The sequence below is a fragment of the Gopherus flavomarginatus genome, chromosome 3 (assembly GCF_025201925.1).
Source record: "Gopherus flavomarginatus isolate rGopFla2 chromosome 3, rGopFla2.mat.asm, whole genome shotgun sequence".
NCBI classification, from domain to species: domain Eukaryota; kingdom Metazoa; phylum Chordata; order Testudines; family Testudinidae; genus Gopherus; species Gopherus flavomarginatus.
Genome location: NC_066619.1, coordinates 94,835,738 through 94,854,739, shown reverse-complemented (window position 1 = coordinate 94,854,739; position 19,002 = coordinate 94,835,738). Strand labels below are relative to the sequence as shown.

At 48.8% G+C, this 19,002-nt stretch overlaps 1 protein-coding gene across 3 annotated transcripts in view; it reads left to right on the top strand.

The window, feature by feature from the left end:
• Positions 1 to 19,002, top strand: part of SMARCA2 (SWI/SNF related, matrix associated, actin dependent regulator of chromatin, subfamily a, member 2) — a 195,619-nt gene that overhangs the window by 121,879 nt on the left and 54,738 nt on the right. For all 3 annotated transcript variants that reach the window (XM_050944258.1, XM_050944256.1, XM_050944257.1), the window contains exon 27: positions 74 to 151. In XM_050944258.1, coding sequence (XP_050800215.1) covers positions 74 to 151 — 78 coding nt within the window. The remainder of the gene's footprint in view (positions 1 to 73; positions 152 to 19,002) is intronic.

The window sequence follows — 19,002 nt, the reverse complement described above, 5'->3', positions numbered from 1 at the left end:
ACCTGGTAAGGACGGATGCGTCAAAGCAGCCACTGCTTTGCATGTCCATAAATCTTTTTCTCTCTGTCACTAGGAAGAAGATGAAGTTCCTGATGACGAGACTCTGAATCAGATGATTGCGCGACGTGAAGAGGAATTTGATCTCTTCATGGTAAGGGCATTCTGATAATAAGTAGTACAGCTTCTTCCGTAGTCCTTTCCTGTTAACACTTTCTTGCTAGAGCTGCTACTCTCTTGGGATTCAAACTGTAGAATGGTATTTTGAGAGAGGGAGGAGCATTTACTTATTTTGCTCCCTATTTGAAAGAGAATGTAATCTCCATTGAAAAGGGAGCAGCTTCACTGAATGACTAAAAAGAGGTAAGTCCTGAAGAGTGGTAAGGTGAAGTAGTGTCCACTGCATTCTAACTCACACACTATAAGGGAAAGAGGATTCAGAGTTGCCTTGGAAGAATTCAGACAGTGCATATCAGCTGGTCACTATTTCTGGCTTCGATTTTTTGACACTATTCATTTTTAAATGGCTCTACTCATGTTGTGGTCTGCTGGGTTTCTGCCAGGGGCAAATACAATAGTTTAACAATGGTATATTAGGAGCTTATGGTAGTGCTCTTTTCTTCTATCATTAGTTGGGGTTGCCACAGGGTGATGTTAAAGGTCCAGTTTGCCTTGTCTGCACCGAGAAAGTTTAGCAATTCTTTAAGCAGGACTACATACAAATGCCAGTATCTGGTCTACATTAGCACGTCCATCATTGTTAGTAGCAGGGAAGCTGTGCTGCTAGGTGAATTGCTAAGAAGTCTGCCTAAGCACAGCTATTGGATTTGCCATTTTGTGAGCATCCAAGGCAGGGATTGCTGAAGGGAGTCTCCACACCTTCACACGCAAGGGCCTGCCACAGTTTCAGACCCTATGTTCATGCAGCCCCTGGAGCACACACCCAAAAGGGGGAAGTGTGGAGGTGGGATCATTGCACTCTGCCCCGCCTGTACTGGGGGAGCGAGCAGGCCACTGCATTTCCTAAAATGTTGGCAGACAGAGAGACACATATCCGGAAAGCTGGGAGGGACTGTAGTAGCTTGAGAGACAATCCCTGAGGTAGTACAGCTGCACACCACCTCTTGCTCAGGGATGTGCCTTAAAGCACTGTACACAAGTGTGAATTGTCACTTGTACCAAACTTCAGATGGCAGAGGCAACATTTCCCCCATGTGGCAATGCATCATATTGCTATTAAACTGCCAGCCCAGCCCTGCTATGCTCTACTGAACGTTGCCAGCGAAGCATTTAAGACTTGAAAGAAGTGATATATGCGAGAATGGGTCTGTTCAGGAGTTCTCTGTCATTTAAATATTCCCACAACAGGAGTCAGGTGTGAAGAGTTTGGCAGGCCAGGAACCAAGAGGAGAATGTTTGATTTGCCAGCACTGCTAGTCAAGTTTATAGTTACATAACATGGTAATAAACTAAATGGCTCCTTCCCGCTCTCCATTGCAGATACACATTTTTGTATATCTGGTGCAATTTCCTGCTGCTCTTGTTGTGTTCAAGCTGAGTAGTTGACTTTACAAGATATATGGTGATTGATGTGGGTGCTGTTGTATCAGAGATAAAGACTGAAATTTAAATATCTATTTTTCACTGTGCAACACAAGCAGATTTGTTGTCTGAAACAGCTTCTTAATTCCAGCAGCCCAGAAAGAAGGAGCCAGAATGCAGGTTGAACCTCATTGTTGAATTCATGGCTAACTCCAACAAGGTTTTGAAGCTTTCTCTATTTGGAGAAAGCTTGAGCATCATCACAAAACAACCAATAAGGAGGGGATCAGGAGTAATGACAGTTTTGACATTGTTTGTGCTTAAATCATGCTATTAATGCACCTGAAAACCTCTAAAGCAAAGTAGGGTGAGTTAATTTAAATCAAGGCTATTTAAATCACTGATTTAAATCACCAAGTGAAAAGCCTCGATTTAAATCATCAGTTTTAATCAACTTTCCCACTTCACTTATTTTCTAAAGAAAGGTACATTCTCATTGGTTAATATAACCATGAAAATGTGTTAATTTACAGCTAAACATAGAATCCATCAGTTACCTTGGTACTGCTGCCAACTTCAGGACTGACACAGCTTCCAACTCTGGAAACAACAGAGGCATACTCGGTGCCGCTGGAACTGTGTCCTCCATCTGCAGCAGCTCCTTCGTTATTCTGGGCTACAAATGAGTCAGAGCAGTTGCTCACACGCTCAGGGTTGGCTCCACCTTTATCCCCTGAAGGCCAGGACTCTTTGGTGTCCAGAATAGAACCTTCTGCCTCTCGCTCTCCATCATCTGACATGCAGCAGGGGCTGTTCATGGAGAACTATGGGTACCAGGATTGGTGCTTGTCTCGCGCTCGGGCTGAGGGGCCCTAGCCTGGCACCTACTGGCCACCTATGCCCTATCCATGCCAGTGGTCCCATGGAATATGTGGGATGCTCCTCAGTTGCAGAAGTCCCACTCCTCATCTCACTTAAAGGTGAGATCAACGACCAGGTCTGTGGCAGTGACCGTCAATCTGATCAGATGATCCTTTACCTTGTGGAGCCACCAGAGTCATTCCAGAGAAGTCCCTCAGTCCTGGAGCATGATCTGACTCTGGTGGAGTTAACCACTTCATCTTTGTTCCCAAATGATTCAGTAGTGCCTACCTCTTCCTCCCCTTTGGTACTGGAGGATTTCAAGGCGTACCAAGACCTTTTGCAATGTGTGGCTGCTTCCCTGGGTATTCAAGCAGAGTTCCTGCAAGAGAACACTCACAAGTTAATGGATATCCTGCAGCTGTCTGTCCCGGGAGAGCTGACTCCCTATTAACGATGCATTCCTTGAGCCTGCAAAAGTCCTCTGGAGCATGCCAGCTTTGTTACCACTTGCAAAACATTACATGGAATACTGCTACTTCATGCCGGTGCAGGGATTTGAAGGTTTTTACTCCCATCCAGCCCCAAATTCCCTGGTTGTAACTGCAGTGAACAAAGAGCTTGGCAGGGCAGTGTTAAATCTGTTCCCAAGGATAAGCACTCTAAACAAATGGACCTGATGGGCAGGAAGGTTTATACTTCCTTTTCCTTGCAAAGGCAGATAGCTAACCAGCAGGCATTGCTGTCCAGGTATGACTTTATGAACTGGCCAGCTATCTCTAAATTTGCAGACCAACTGCCCAGAACACCGAGAGAGGAATTTGGGGCATTTGTCACCAAAGGCTGCTTGGTGACTTCACTGCAGTCCATGCTGGATGTCACAGATACTTTGTCCAGTGTGATGGCCTTGGCAGTGACCATGAGAAGGGCTTCCTGGCTATAGAATTCAAGCATTTCTCCCGATATGCCGCAGGCCACAGAAGATTTGCCTTTCAGTGGCCAAGCGCTGTTGTGGGAAAGACGGACAAGAGACTATATTCCATAAGAACTCAGACACTATCCTACAGTCCTGTACATGCTAGTGGCGCAGAGGTGCACTATGATGGTCAACAGCGGCAGCAGCAGTATCGTCCACAGCACATATTTGAGCAGCCTTTTCCTCCCTGAGATAATGCTAGTACCCCAGAAAAGAGCATAGATTCTCTAGGACAGGGGTTTTCAAACTGTGAGTTGAGACCCCAAAGTAGGTCGCAACCCTGCTTTTCTGGGGTAGTTGCATTATCTTGGGGCGGAAAGTCTGCTCAGATATGTGCTGCAGATAGTATTGCTACTGCTGCCACCACTGTTGACCACTGTAGTGGCACCTCTGCACCACCAGCATGTACAATAGCCAGGGCTCTTGTTAGACTTGCTGGGGCCCTGGGTCGAACTTCGAGTCCTACCACCTGGGGCCAAAGCCAAGCCAAGGGCTTCAGCTCTGGGCTGCAGGGCTTAGGTTACAGGCCCCCTGCAGGGGCTGAAGCCCTGGGCTTCAGGTTTGCCCCGCTATCTCCAGCTTGGGGTGGTGAGGCTGGAGCTTTGACTTTGGCACCCCCACCTAGGTTGGTGGTGCTCATGCTTCAGTCCCACCTTCTGGGGTAGCATAGTAATTTTTGTTGTCAGAAGGGGGTCGTGGTGCAATGACATTTGAGAACCACTGCTCTAGGACAAGACAGTCAGGTCCTGGGTTTGGACCGTCCACACACCCTCCCAGCACCCATTTTGATGCATTGGTCCAGAGCAGTATTCCTGTCACTGCTACTTTCTCCCTGTCTACTCTTTTTGGGCACAGGCTGGCCTGCTTTCACAATGCTTGGGCTCATTCACCACTGACAGCTGGGTCTTAAGCAGCATCAGATCAGGCTGTGCTATCCAGTTCCTCTCCATCACTCCCCTCAGCCTTTCTCCTCTTTCCTTTTCAGGGACACCTCTCATAAGATACTGCTCCGGGCACAAATTTCTCTCTGCTGGCTTAGGGAGTGCTGGAGGAGGTTCCACCAGAACACCAGGGTCACTTCTTCTATTCCCAGTAATTTCAGGTGTCCAAATTCAAGGGAAGAGTAAGACCCATCTTGACCTTTGTGGCCTCAACAATATCAGATACATGAGGTTCTGAGGGGTGTTTCTATTGACTGTTCTCCCTCTGTTGTCCATGAAGACTGGTTTGCTTCTCTGGACCTCCAGGACGCCTACTTTCATGTGACAATTTTGCTGTACCACAGAAAATTCCTTTGATTCATTATAGCGAAGTGCCATTTTAAGTATATGGTGCTTCCATTGGTCCTCTCTTCTGCCTCTTAGGTTTTTACCAAATGTATGGTCATCGTGATGGCATATCTCAGGAAGAAAGGAATCCACATCTTCCATTATCTGGAATACTGGTTACTGAGGGGTAGTCACAACAAGAAGGATCTTGCTCATGTCAGCGCTACACTGCCCTTGCTCGACTTGGCTGTTTTTAGGTGATTCTCCACTTTAGCCTCAGTGTGCAGTCTCAGCCTTCCACAGCAGTTCGGATATGCCTATGACTCTTGGTCCATATGTCCTCTTGCACACAGATGGTCCAGTTTGCAAGGCTGCATCTTTGCCTACTCCAAATGTGGCTCAGGACAGTTTACTGTACGACTGTTCACACCCTGGACAGATTGATCTCTCTTCCTCAACTGGTCCTGGACTTCCTGCAGTGGTGCATGTGTCCAGAGCATGTTTTGCCAGGGTGTTCCCTTCATCCAGCACTTAACCTAACAGGTCTGTTGTCACTGATGCTTCCCTTATGGGTTGGGGAGCAAACCGGGGGCTGCTGATAGTTCAAGGTGTGTAGTCAGAGCAAGAGTCATCGCTGCATATCAACATGCTGGAACACTGGGCCATCTACAATGGATACCACACTTTTCTGGACCATATTTGTGGTTCATACACTTACTGACAATACCTCTTTGATGTATTATGTGAACAAGCCATGGGGAGCATGGCCCAGGATGCTTGGCCATGACACAATTAGTTTGTGTCAGTCCTGCACTGAGGAGAGTATCTCTTCTATAGCTGACCACTTGCGCATAGTCCAGAATCATCTTGTGGACCATCTTGGCAGAAAATTTTCCAAGTCACGTGTGGTCTCTGAAGACAATCATCCTCTAGGTCATTGTCACAGCTTGGGGCATGCCAACAGTCAATCTGTTTGCTACAAGGGACAACAGGAAAGGTCACCTGTTCTGCTCTCGACGTGGCCTCAGTCTGATACTTTCTATTTCAGCTGATATTCAAGCTCTTGTGTATGCTTTTCCCCCGATCCTGACCATCCCACAGGTCATCCTCAAGCTGAAAGCAAATTGGGCCAAGTTCATTCTCATTGCCCAAGCATGGCCAAGGCCTGTGCTGGTTCTCTGACCTTCTCACACTGTCTTTTGAGCTTCCCATACCCTTTCTTTTCCATCCTGACCATCTCACAGAGAATCACGGTGACACATTACATTTCACGGTGAAGCTGCTTCATGGCTAAATGAGAAGGAAGAGGGTGTTCAGTGACTGTTCAACGACTGTTCAACAGATTCTACTCAGCAGTAGAAATGCCTTTACCAGAATGGCCTATTCAGCGAATTGAAAGCAGTTTTTGGTGTGGTCATTGGCCAGTGGAATTCAACTGAAGCTAACTGATGCTGGCCTCAATCCAGGACATCTTGGAGTATCTGGTGCACCTTCAGTCGTCAGGACTCGTACTTAGCTCATTGACAGCGATTTCGGCATTTCATCCCCCGTTCATGGAAGATCAGTCTTCTCCGGGGCCATGCTAGCAAGATTCTTGGAAGGGCTTCTTTTTCTTCATCCTCCATTCTGACAGCTGGTTCCTCTGTGGGACCTTAACTCAGTCCTAGTGGCTTTGATGGGACCTCTGTGTGAGCCCCTGGAACCTTGTCCCTTTCCCTTTTGTGTCAGAAAACTGTGTTCCTGGTAGCAGTAACGTTCACAAAAGGATTGTACGAGTTGCAAATTCTGATGGCAAGAGCCTCCTTATGCACAATTCTATGTTTCTTGCTTCACCTCATCTGCTTGTGTCATATGCAGATTGCGCAAAGGGTCAAGCAGTCTCTTCAAAAATAACATCCTGTATGAAGACTGCATATGAAATAGCTTCAGCTACACCTCCTCAATGGGTGTGTCACAATGGGGTACACTCTGTCAGGGTGATTGTCCTTGGATTAGTGGCAGTATGGCCTAGTGGCCAGAGCCAGTAAGACCGCCCTTCCGCACAGGGTGGTGGGGCCTAGCGGCCAGAACTTGTAAGACAGCCCTTCCACGCAAGGTGGTGGGGCCTAGAAGCCAGGAAGAGGGTGGGTTGGCAGCTGGGATAGGGAGACCAAGCCCCTCCCAACTCCACTGGGTCCCAGCCCAGGGTCCTGTCAGTGGTGAGAGTTTCCTCCACTGGGTTAGTGGGGATCAGTCTGAAACATGCTGACCCTGTTCTAAGTTCCACAATGTCTGATCCCCAGGAGCTACTTCCTACCTGATCCATAATCTGTAGGTTCTTCTTCGAGTGATTGCTCATATCCATTCCAGGTATGTGTGCGCGCTGCGCGTGCACGTTTGCCGGAAACTTTTTACCCTAGCAACTCCAGTGGGCCGGCAGGTCGCCCCCTAGAGTGGCGCCACTATGGCACTAGATATATACCCCTGCCGGCCCGCCCGCTCCTCAGTTCCTTCTTACCGCCGTGTCGGTTGCTGGAACTGTGGAGTGCGGCTTGCTGTCCTCCACATACCTAGCTCTCCTGTACTCTGTTCATATCGTCGTTGTAGATAGTTTTATCGATAGTTTTAAGTAGTATATTAGTTAGTTGTTTATTATATATAGTTGTTTAACTTGTTCGCGGGTGGGCCGTTGCCCTTCCCGGCGCCCGGCACCGGGCTCATGCCTGGTTCACCGGGCTTCAAGCAGTGCGCGGCATGCAAGAAGCCGATGCCGACTAGTGATCCCCACGACGCGTGCCTTAAGTGCCTGGGGGAATCGCACATCAGTGAGAAGTGTCGTATATGCAAGGCCTTTAAGCCTCGCACAAAGAAGGAGAGGGATCAAAGACTCCGCGCTCTCCTTATGGAAGCGGCACTGACTCCGGCACCAGCGCCGCAACCGGCCGCTTCTACCTCAGCACCGGACCGCGCCAGCACCGGCAAGACTCCCCGGCACCGTCCATCCCCGGCACCGGGAGCAGATCCATCGACATCTGCAACACCATCGAGGCAGGCTCGAATGGAACGCCCGGCATCTACCTTGGCCGCGGCACCGCCTGTAGGGCTGCTGTCGACTCCGGGCCCGGACGGTCCGTCAAGTCCAGCCCCTCCTAGCTCCCCCGTGAGATCAGGGGTCGAGCAGTTAGTCCCATCGACGCCGGAGACCTTCGCCTCGGCACGGGACTTAATAGCGCTCACGGAGCCATCCCAGCCTCAGACCACGGCACCCCTTGGACGGGTAACCTCCAGAGGCAAACCGATGCTGAGAGCGCTGTCTCCGGAGTCTCGGCACCGATCGCCCCGGAGACGTGAGCGCTCGTGCTCGGGATGCCGCTCGCAGTCCCAGCACCGTTCTCCACGGCGGTACCGGTCGCACTCGTGGCGCCGATCAGCATCTGCACGGTCCCAGTCTGGCTCCCTTTACCACCAGCACCGAGACTCTAGGAGCCGTTCACCTCGGCGTTCGGCTCCTTGGTCGACCTCCCGGCACCGAGCCGGTGGTAGGTCCCGATCCCGGTCAACCTCCCGGCACCGCGTCGGTGGCAGGTCCCGGTCCCCACTGCCATCTCGGCACCGCGCTGAACGAAGGTCGTGATCCCGCTCTCGGCACCGACCTCGAGGCAGATCCCGATCCGGATCCCGGCACCGACTGCCGTCCTGGTCCCTATCCCGGCACCGATACGGGTCGCGGCACCGATCCTCGGCACCGAGGAGAGCGCCGGCGTCGGCATATGGAGAGGCCTATCAAACTGGCTCAGCGCCTCCGTGGCCTTCAAGGGAACCATCTGTGTCCTCTCAGGCAGAGAGCGCCTATGCATTGGGCCAGGACAGACACTCGTCCCTGTTTCAGGACCCTCCACCTCAGGAACGAGGGCCTCAACAGTGAGGGTTTTGGACCCCATGGGCGTACCGCCAAGCCCAGGGTCCACAGCATATTACTCCCCGCCCTGCGGTTGAGCGCAGGCCACCAGAGGCAACGGTGTCTAGATCCCCTCCCTCCCCGGAAGCTGAACACAGGTCCAGCCACCAGGACCCAGAGCTCCCTCCAGTGACGGAGTTGCAGCCCCAGACAGAACCCCCCGTGGACACTCTGTTGCCGGGGGTTTCCTCGTCGTCTTCCCCGGATGAGGCAGTGGCGGGTACCTCGTCCTCCAGCCCTCCCCCTCTAGACCTTAGGGCACACCAGGACCTCCTCCGACAAGTGGCACAAAACCTGGACATTCAAGCAGAGGAGGTCTCTGAAATCGAGGACCCGGTGGTGAGCATCCTCTCTGCCGATGCGCCCACCAGAGAGGCCCTGCCTTTTATCAAGACTATTCAGGCCAACGCCGCTACTATCTGGCAGTCACCGGCCTCCATCCCTCCGACCGCTCGAGGAGTGGAAAGGAAGTACATGGCCCCCTCCAAGGGCTATGAATACCTGCACGTTCACCCGACACCCTGTTCCCTTGTGGTCCAGTCAGTGAACAACAGGGAGCGCCACGGTCAAGAGGCCCCGGCACCCAAGTCGAAGGAGGCGAGACGAATGGACCTCCTGGGCCGCAAGGTCTATTCAGCGGGGGCGCTACAGCTCAGGGTCTCGAACCAACAGGCCCTCCTTAGCCGCTACTCCTTTAACTCCTGGGTAGCGGCGGGGAAGTTTGCAGAGCTGTTACCACAGGACGCCCGCCAGGAGTTTACCACCATCCTAGATGAGGGCAAGAAAGTAGCGAGGACATCGCTACAAGCCTCTTTAGATGCTGCGGACTCGGCCGCTCGGACCCTTGCCTCGGGGCTCACGATGCGCCGAATTTCCTGGCTGCAGGTCTCTGGCCTTCCACCGGAGCTCCAACATACTATCCAGCACCTCCCCTTCGAAGGCCAGGGCCTGTTTTCCGCTAAAACAGACCCTAGACTAAAGGACCTTAAGGACAATAGGGTCATAATACGGTCGCTGGGAATGCATACGCCTGCGACACAGCGCAGGCCATTCCGGCAGCAGAACCAACAGCAGCAGCGTCGACCGTATCCTCAGTTCCGTCCGCGGCAGGACCTCACTAGGCGCCGCGGCAGGAACAACCGACGCAGACAGTCAGGTGGCCAAACGGGGCAGAACCAAGGCTCCGCCAAGGCCCCTCCTGGACCTAAGCCTTCATTTTGAAGGTGCGCCCGAGGGCGCAGTACCAGTTTCCCCTCCGGATCCTTCCCCGCAGTTTTCCAACTGTCTTTCTTTTTTCCTCCCGGCGTGGACCCAAATAACATCGGACCGTTGGGTCTTGCGTACAGTGCAGGCCGGTTATTGCCTGCAGTTTTCATCGCCCCCCCCCTCCCACCCACCATCCTTGTCCCTCTTCAGGGACCCCTCTCACGAGCAATTCCTCCGTCAGGAGGTGCACACGCTCCTCGTCAAGGGAGCCATAGAGGAAGTTCCAGAGAGCGAGAAGGGCAAGGGGTTTTATTCCTGCTACTTTCTAATCCCCAAGTCCAAGGGGGGCCTCAGGCCCATCCTCGACCTGCGGGAACTCAACAAGTATATGGTGAAGTTGAAGTTCCGTATGGTATCCCTTGGAACCATCATCCCATCCCTGGATCCCGGAGACTGGTACGCCGCCCTCGACATGCAGGACGCTTGCTTCCATATCTCCATATCCCCCCAGCACAGGCGTTTCCTCCGCTTTGTGGTCGACTGCCGACATTATCAATTTGCGGTCCTCCCGTTTGGCCTCTCCACGGCCCCGAGGGTGTTCACGAAATGCATGGCAGTCGTCGTCGCACACCTTTGGCATTGCCGCATTCACATGTTTCCCTATCTCGATGACTGGCTGATCCGGGGCACATCGGAGCTGCAGGTCCGCGACCACGTCCGCAGGATCAGCAGGCTCTTTGCTGCCCTAGGCCTCGTGATCAACGTGGACAAGTCTACTCTGCTCCTCACGCAGCGGATAGAGTTCATCGGGGCCGTTCTGGACTCTGCCCTGGCCAGGGCCTTGCTACCCTTGCCCAGGTTCCAGTCGCTGTCGGCCATCATTCTGCGCTTGCAGGCGGCCCCGCTGACCTCTATACGAACATGTCTGGCCCTCCTGGGCCATATGGCAGCCTGTACGTTCGTGACGGCGTATGCCCGACTCCGCATGAGGCCTCTTCAATCTTAGCTCATCGCGCAGTACCGGCCAGCCAGACATTCATTGGACACAGTCGTCACCGTTCCTCAAAGGGTACTGGACTCCCTTCGGTGGTGGCTGGACCAGTCCGTAGTCTGTGCGGGGCTCCCGTTTCATCTGCTCCAGCCCTCGGCATCTCTGACTACGGACGCCTCAGATCTGGGCTGGGGGGCGCACTGCGGCGCCCAAAGAACTCAGGACTTGTGGACCCCTCAGGAGATGGACCTCCACATCAACATACGAGAGTTGAGAGCGGTCCGTCTTGCTTGTCAAGCGTTTGTCCATCTCCTTCAAGGTCGTTGTGTCGTGGTGTTCACCGACAACACGACGACCATGTTTTACATCAACAAGCAGGGCGGTACCAGGTCCTCTCCCCTATGTCTCGAGGCGATGCGTCTCTGGGAGTTTTGCATAGCCTATGCCGTTCACCTTTCCGCATCCTATCTCCCGGGAGTGCGGAACACTCTAGCGGACCGACTGAGCAGATCCTTCCGCTCGTACGAGTGGTCCCTCCATCCAGACGTCGCCCTCTCACTCTTCCAGAGGTGGGGTCGTCCCTGGATGGACCTCTTCGCGTCCAGGGAGAACAGGAAATGTCGAGCATTCTGCTCCTTCCAGGGTTGGGAGCCAGGGTCTATAGCAGATGCCTTCCTGATCCCATGGGCAACCCACCTGTTTTACGCATTCCCTCCCGTTCCGCTGATACACAGGGTTCTCCTCAAAGTGCGCAGAGACAGAGCTCGGGTGATTCTCATAGCTCCAGCGTGGGCCAGACAACATTGGTACCTCATGTTGCTGGACCTCTCAGTAGCCAACCCAGTTGCCCTGCCCCTACATCCGGACCTGATCACCCAGGGCCACGGCAGGCTCTGTCACCCGGACCTTCCATCTCTGCACCTTACGGCATGGCTCCTGCGTTGTTGACAGGCTCCGAGTTACGCTTCTCTACCCCGGTTCAGGAGGTTCTCCTGGGCAGTAGAAAGCCTTCCACCAAGGCTACTTACTCGGCTAAGTGGAAGTGTTTCTCCTGTTGGTGTTCGGAGAAAGGTCTTCTCCCTATGGAGACTCCCATCACCACTATTCTAGACTACATCTGGTCCCTCAAGGCCCAGGGTCTGGCGTTGTCGTCCCTCCGGGTCCACCTAGCGGCTATCTCCGCGTTTCATCCTGGAGTGGACGGATGTTCCGTCTTCTCCCACCCTATGTTGGCGAGATTCCTGAAGGGACTGGAGCGTCTCTATCCACAGATCCGCCCTCCTGCCCCTTCATGGGATCTCAACCTGGTCCTAACTCGGCTCATGGGTCCTCCATTCGAGCCATTAGCTACTTGCTCCCTGCTCTATCTCTCATGGAAGACCGCCTTCCTAGTGGCCATCACCTCAGCTAGACGAGTGTCAGAACTACAGGCCCTCACAGTAGATCCCCCGTATACGGTCTTCCATAAAGACAAGGTGCAGCTGAGACCACACCCTGCCTTCCTTCCCAAGGTGGTCTCAGCTTTCCACATTAACCAGGAGATCTTCCTCCCTGTCTTTTTCCCAAAGCCCCATTCGTCCCGCAGGAAGCAACAGCTCCACTCGCTAGATGTCCATCGGGCGCTAGCATTTTATGTGGACAGGACCAAACCGTTCCGCAAGTCCCCCCAGTTATTCGTGGCGGTAGCGGACCGGGTCAAGGGGCTACCGATTTCCTCGCAGAGGATATCTTCCTGGGTTACCTCCTGTATCAGGACCTGCTATGACCTGGCCCACGTTCCGACAGGCTGTGTGACTGTTCACTCCACCAGAGCACAGGCATCATCGCTGGCTTTCCTTGCCCGCATGCCAATCCAAGAGATTTGTAGGGCGGCGACCTGGTCATCGGTCCACACATTCGCTTCCCATTATGCCCTGGTTCAGCAGTCCAGAGATGATGCGGCCTTTGGCTCTGCAGTGCTCCAGGCCGCGACTTCTCACTCCGACCCCACCGCCTAGGTAAGGCTTGGGAATCACCTACCTGGAATGGATATGAGCAATCACTCCAAGAAGAAAAGACGGTTACTCACCGTTGTAACTGTTGTTCTTCGAGATGTGTTGCTCACATCCATTCCACACCCGCCATCCTTCCCCACTGTCGGAGTAGCCGGCAAGAAGGAACTGAGGAGCGGGCGGGCCGGCAGGGGTATATATCTAGTGCCAGTTTAAATCTAGTTTAATTAACCTTATAATTAAATGTATTATAATTTAAATAACAAATTCAAAAATGTGATTTCAGTAATAAAAATCAGATTTTCTTTTTAAAAAATTCATCAATTTTTATCTGCTGTGAAGGAAAGTAAAGAGCTGACACTAAGGTCTGGTCTACACTGGGGGGTGGAGGGTGGATCGATCTAATATATGCAAGTTCAACTATGAGAATAGCGTAGCTGAAGTCGACGTATCTTAGATTGACTTAGAATCACTTACTTTGCGTCCTCACAGCGTGGGATCGACAGCCACCACTCCCCCATCTACTTTGCTTCTGCCTCTCACTGAGCTGGAGTTCAGCAGTTGACAGTAGAGCAGTCGGGGATGGATTATCGCATCTACACTACATGCGATAAATCAATCCCTGATAGATAGATCGCTACCCACCAATCTGGCAGGTAGTGTAGACGTACCCTAAGTGTTAGACGTCTGGAAATGAAGTTAACGCATCCTTCAAAACCCAAGGAGTTAAGGCAAGCGTTAGTGGATAGGAAATGCTTTAATTGTTAATAAAATAACCTATTATAGGTAGACACATGGAAATGCAGTTCTAGTCTGAAAAGTTCTGCTCATATTAGCATTGGGGATGAGGGTTCCATGTTTGCTTTCTCAGTAATTTTAATATCAGGTATACTCTGTTAACAAGGAAAAAGTTGTTTGTTTTCTGTCAGCCAGCCCTGTATACTCAGCCTTGAGATCTCAGTCAAGTTGGGAAGAAGAAAGTTTTCTTAATCATAGAATTGAGGTCAGAAGGGACCATTATGATCATCTTGTCTGACCTCCTGCACAATGCAGGCCACAGAATCTCACCCACCCACTCCTGTATCAAACCTGTGTCTGAGCCACTGAAGTCCTCAAATCATGGGTTAAAGACCTCAAGCTGCAGAGAACCTTCCAGCAAGTGACCCGTGCCCAAGGCTGCAGAGGAAGGCAAAAAAACCCCAAGGGCTTCTGCCAATCTGCCCTGGAGGAAAATTCCTTCTCGACCCCAAATATGGCTATCAGCTAAACCCTGAGTATGTGGGCAAGACTCACCAGCCAGACACCCAGGAAAGAATTCTCTGTAGTAACTCAGATCCCATCCCATCTAACATCCCATCACAAGCCATTGGGCATATTTACCGCTAGTAGTCAAAGACAAATTAATTGCCAAAATTAGGCTATTCCATTATACCATCCCCTCCATAAACTTATCAAGCTTAGTCTTGAAGCCAGATATGTCTTTTGCCCCCACTACTCCCCTTGGAAGGCTGTTCCAGAACTTCACTCCTCTGATGGTTAGAAATCTTAGTCTAATTTCAAGTCTAAACTTCCTGATAGCCAGTTGATATCCATTTGTTCTTGTGTCCATATTGGTACTGAGCTTAAATAATTCCTCTCCCTCCCTGGTATTTATCCCTCTGATATATTTATAGAGAGCAATCATATCTCCCCTCAGCCTTCTTTTGGTTAAGCTAAACAAGCCAAGCTCTTTGAGTCTCCTTTCATAGGACAGGTTTTCCATTCCTCGGATCATCCTAGTAGCCCTTCTCTGAACCTGTTCCAGTTTGAATTCATTTTTCTTAAACATGGGCAACCAGAACTGCACACAGTATTCCAGATGAGGTCTCACCAGTGCCTTGTATAATGGTACTAACACGTTCTTATCTCTACTAAAAAACCTTGCCTGATGCATCCCAAGACCGCATTAGCTTTTTTCACAGCCGTATCACATTAGCGGCTCATAGTCATCCTGTGATCAAAACAATACTCCGAGGTCCTTCTCCTTCTCTGTTACTTCTAACTGATGCCTCCCCAGCTTATAACAGTAGTTCTTGTTATTAATCCCTAAATGCACAACCTTCCACTTTTCACTATTAAATTTCATCCTATTACTATTACTCCAGTTTACAAGGTCGTCCAGATCTTCCTGTATGATATCCCGGTCCTTCTCTGTATTAGCAGTACCTCCCAGCTTTGTGTCATCCCCAAACTTTATTAGCACAGTCCCACTTTTTGTGCCAAAGTCAGTAATAAAAAGATTAAATAAGATTGGTCCCAAAACCAATCCCTGAGGAACTCCACTAGCAATGTCCCTCCAGCCTGACAATTCATCTTTCAGTCCGACCCATTGTAGTCCCCCCTTTAACCAGTTTCTTATCCACCTTTCAATTTCATATTGATCCCCATCTTTTCTAAGTTAGCTAATAATTCCCCATGTGGAACCATATCAAATGCCTTATTGAAATCGAGGTAAATTAGATTCACTGCATTTCCTTTGTATAAAAAATCTGTTACCTTCTCAAAAAAGGAGATCAGGCTGGTTTGGCACGATCCCCTTTTTGTAAAACCATGTTGTATTTTGTCCCAGTTACCATTGACCTTAATGTCCTTGACTACTTTTTCCTTCAAAATTTTTTCCAAGACCTTGCATACTACAGATGTCAAACTGACAGGCCTGTAGTTGCCCGGATCACTTTTTCCCCCCTTTCTTAGATAGGAACTATATTAGCTATTCTCCGGTCATCCGGTACAACCCCTGAGTTTACAGATTCATTAAAAATTCTTGCTAACGGGCTTGCAATTTCATGTGCCAGTTCCTTTAATATTCTTGGATTAAGATTATCTGGGCCCCTTGATTTCGTCCCATTAAGCTGTTCGAGTTTGGCTTCTACCTCGGATGTGGTAATATTTACCTCCATATCCTCATTCCCATTATCCCTAAGCTCCTCATTAGCCTCATTAAAGACTGATTATTCTTAACCTCCATTCCATCTTCAGTGTTTAGCAGTCCCACCATTTCTTTCTTTGTTTTCTTCTTATTTATATGGCTATAGAACCTTTTACTATTGGTTTTAATTCCCTTTGCAAGACTGAATAGAGATGGGAGTTGATTGATTTAGCAAGAAGGCACCATTTGTACACTCTATTTTCAGATTATAACTGTTCCTTGGCCTAAATCCTCATATGCAGCTGAAGAGCATACAAAACCATCCGGGAAAGGATGTGCAAAAGTGGCTTTTGCTTTTCTGATTAGGGCCAATTGTGTGCCAGGCCAGCCCTCCGGCATAACTCAGAGAAACCTGAAGGGGTTGATATGGCAGCTAGTGATCAGTGAGATGTAAAGAAGCTGCAGCCACATTACTTTCCTGGCCATGCCTCCTGTGCTGGCAGTGGTGCACAGGGTCATAGAAGCAACTTAGCAAACCAAATGAGCCCCTTGCATTGCTGTGATTCTCTCATAATCAGTTACACAACAGTACATCTGTGCCCAGCCACATTGCATCCCAATATCAGGCCTTTATGTTGAAAATATTCTTTGTTCTGGTATTAAGTAAGAATACAGCCAAGTTTACAGCCAAGTCATTAGCACCAGAAAGCAAGATATTTGTGGCTGAGATATTCTTACCTTACCTTATTCATAAATACTTCTCTGTAGTATAATATCACTGTAGCATGTCTTATAAACATTTCTGTATGCTGCGATAATCAATGGAATGCCTCTCCTCCTTTTTATCCCATAATTCTGTCCTTTTAGAATCTTTTCAACTCCTTATTCCACACACAGATAGTGCTGCCTGCCCAGAGGCTTAGCACGTGAATTCCAAACAGATCCACCTGTTGGGTCTTTGAGATTTACTATAAGCCTCCCCACTCCACCTGGATCTTCTAGTCAGTAGCAGGAAGCACTTCCTATTTCTAGGCCAAGAAGTATTGCATTTAATCCTCCTTCAGTGTTCAGAGTAAAGATTTATAGGCAGATTTCAAGGCAAATGCATGCTTTGCGTTTGAAAGGTAGTAATGAATTGAAATTCTTTCTTGCTTTTGAGTGCTTACTTATAATTCTGGCAGACACCAGTATTTAAAGGACTTATACGTGTATGGACAAATAAAAAGAAATCCCAGCATTTTGTCAGGTTTCTTTTCAGACATGGCATTAGATATTAGAGAAATTGCCTATGGCAGCGATTCTTAAGCTGGAGTTTATGGACAACAAGGCATCAGCTGGAAATTTTATTTTTAAAAAAATAATAATACTAATGCCAAAGTAGTACTGATTGGAGTTCTGTCCAGCCTTCAAGACAGGTGTCTGTGAAACTAAATGACTGGATCTCTGCATTCTCTCTATTTCAGTTTCAGATTACTATAAATAAGCTCTTGTCTAGGGCCACCTTCAGTTATTTCCAGTTATTTAACATTCAAAATTCATTCCCCTCCCTTCCACCCACCCACTACAACTGCTCCTAAATCTGATCAAAACCTACCTTGAATTTAGGGAGGAGAAACATCACAGAGGGAAAGGAAGCTTTCTACTTAAACTAGAGTAACTCGGGCCTCATCAAGTGCTTTCAAGCACATCTGTCCCCTGACTCAACAATGATAGAATTATGTGTTTTCCTTCCCTTTTCCTAGGCACCCAGTGGCATGGTATCACTAGATGCGTGGTGATATTTAACAACTGTGAATATTGTGGACAACCTCTAACCCACATCTATTATTGACTTTTCTTGTCACTTGCTGCAAGGGATAGCAACCTTATTTTCTGGTTGCACCACTAACTAGCAAGAATAGAAAAAATCATCAGTGAGACTTAGCTGTGTCATTGAAATGTTTATTAGTGTGTTGCAACAAATCTTTAACTTTTCCTGCCTTACTTGATAAGCAAAATAAGGGAAAATATAAACTTGTTTCTAGTTAAAGTATAATATAAATAAAGCTGTGTCTAGTGCTATTTTTTAACTTAAGTAAGGACTCCTAATCGGAAATCATCCTTTGAAATAAGATCCTAGGACCCAACAGGTTTGAGCTGATACTTTATTTGTGCTATTTTAATTAATTTTTCTTCTCAAAACCAAAATGGCAGTATCCTTATGCTAAAAATAGGTAGTTGTAAGCTCTAGATGAGAGTCATCCCCCTTGTTGCTCCTTTTTAGGACCAAACCAGTGATAATATAGAAGGAATAGACTGCCTGTTTCATAGGTCAGTAATACAGGTTGATTTTGAAGCTGACGGTTTTAGGCCATGATCGTTCAAACAAGTACATGCTCAACTTTTACTTACCTGGACGTGTTTGCAGCACAGGGGCCTTAGTCACTAGGTTAGTTTCAGGCATAACCGAGGTTGCTGTGGGTGCATGTGTATAACCTCAGTATAGTACCAGAGTTACAGTGACACCAGATAGAACCATTAATTGTTTTATCTGTCTGTCACTGACATATAGGAAGATTTGATCATAGATGTCGCAGTAATACAAGGGCTTTTATGAGTAGCTTTGGGGGAACAGAATCCTCACTTGCAATCTTTTGTAGTCAGGCTCAAGGAGAGTGGCTTAACTTTTTTCCTCTCATGTTTTCCCTCAGAAAGAAAAGCATAATTAATATGCATTTTAACTTAGCCTTTCAATCCATGTCTTGCAAATAGCAAACCAAGCACTTCTACAAGGGTAAAAAGTTAATTATTTAAAGGATGCTGATCTATGCAACTTATGGGAATAGTGTACTTTACTAATCCTTGCTACTAAGTAATCAAAACAGGCCTGTTGAGGCCTTTTCTCTGATTATAGCTGTACATTCTTTGCCAGACCTGCCAACAGTTGAAACCTGTGCTAGGTTGCCAGTTAGTTAATACAGAAATTGCCATATTTAAAAAGGCGAATAGAAAAGTCTGTGTAATGTAGAGTTATATTTAAAATACATGCAGTGTAAGAAGGTTCAAGATGGCAACTTGATCACTTGTGCTTTGGTTATCCCAGAGGGGTGAAAGGATGATGCTCTTCAATTTGCATTAGATATAGTACTGTGCGTAGCCGCAACAGAGGTAAGAATGGATTGTTTGTGAGAAAAAAGGCTTGTAACAAGTTAGTGACCACAGCTGTAGCAGCTGTCAGTGTTACAGTACCTTATTGTTTTTCAAAATATGATGTCCAAAAATTTTGCAACCACCTAATGGTCAACTAGTTAGTTAAATGGAATTGGGAATCCAAATCCTATATGCA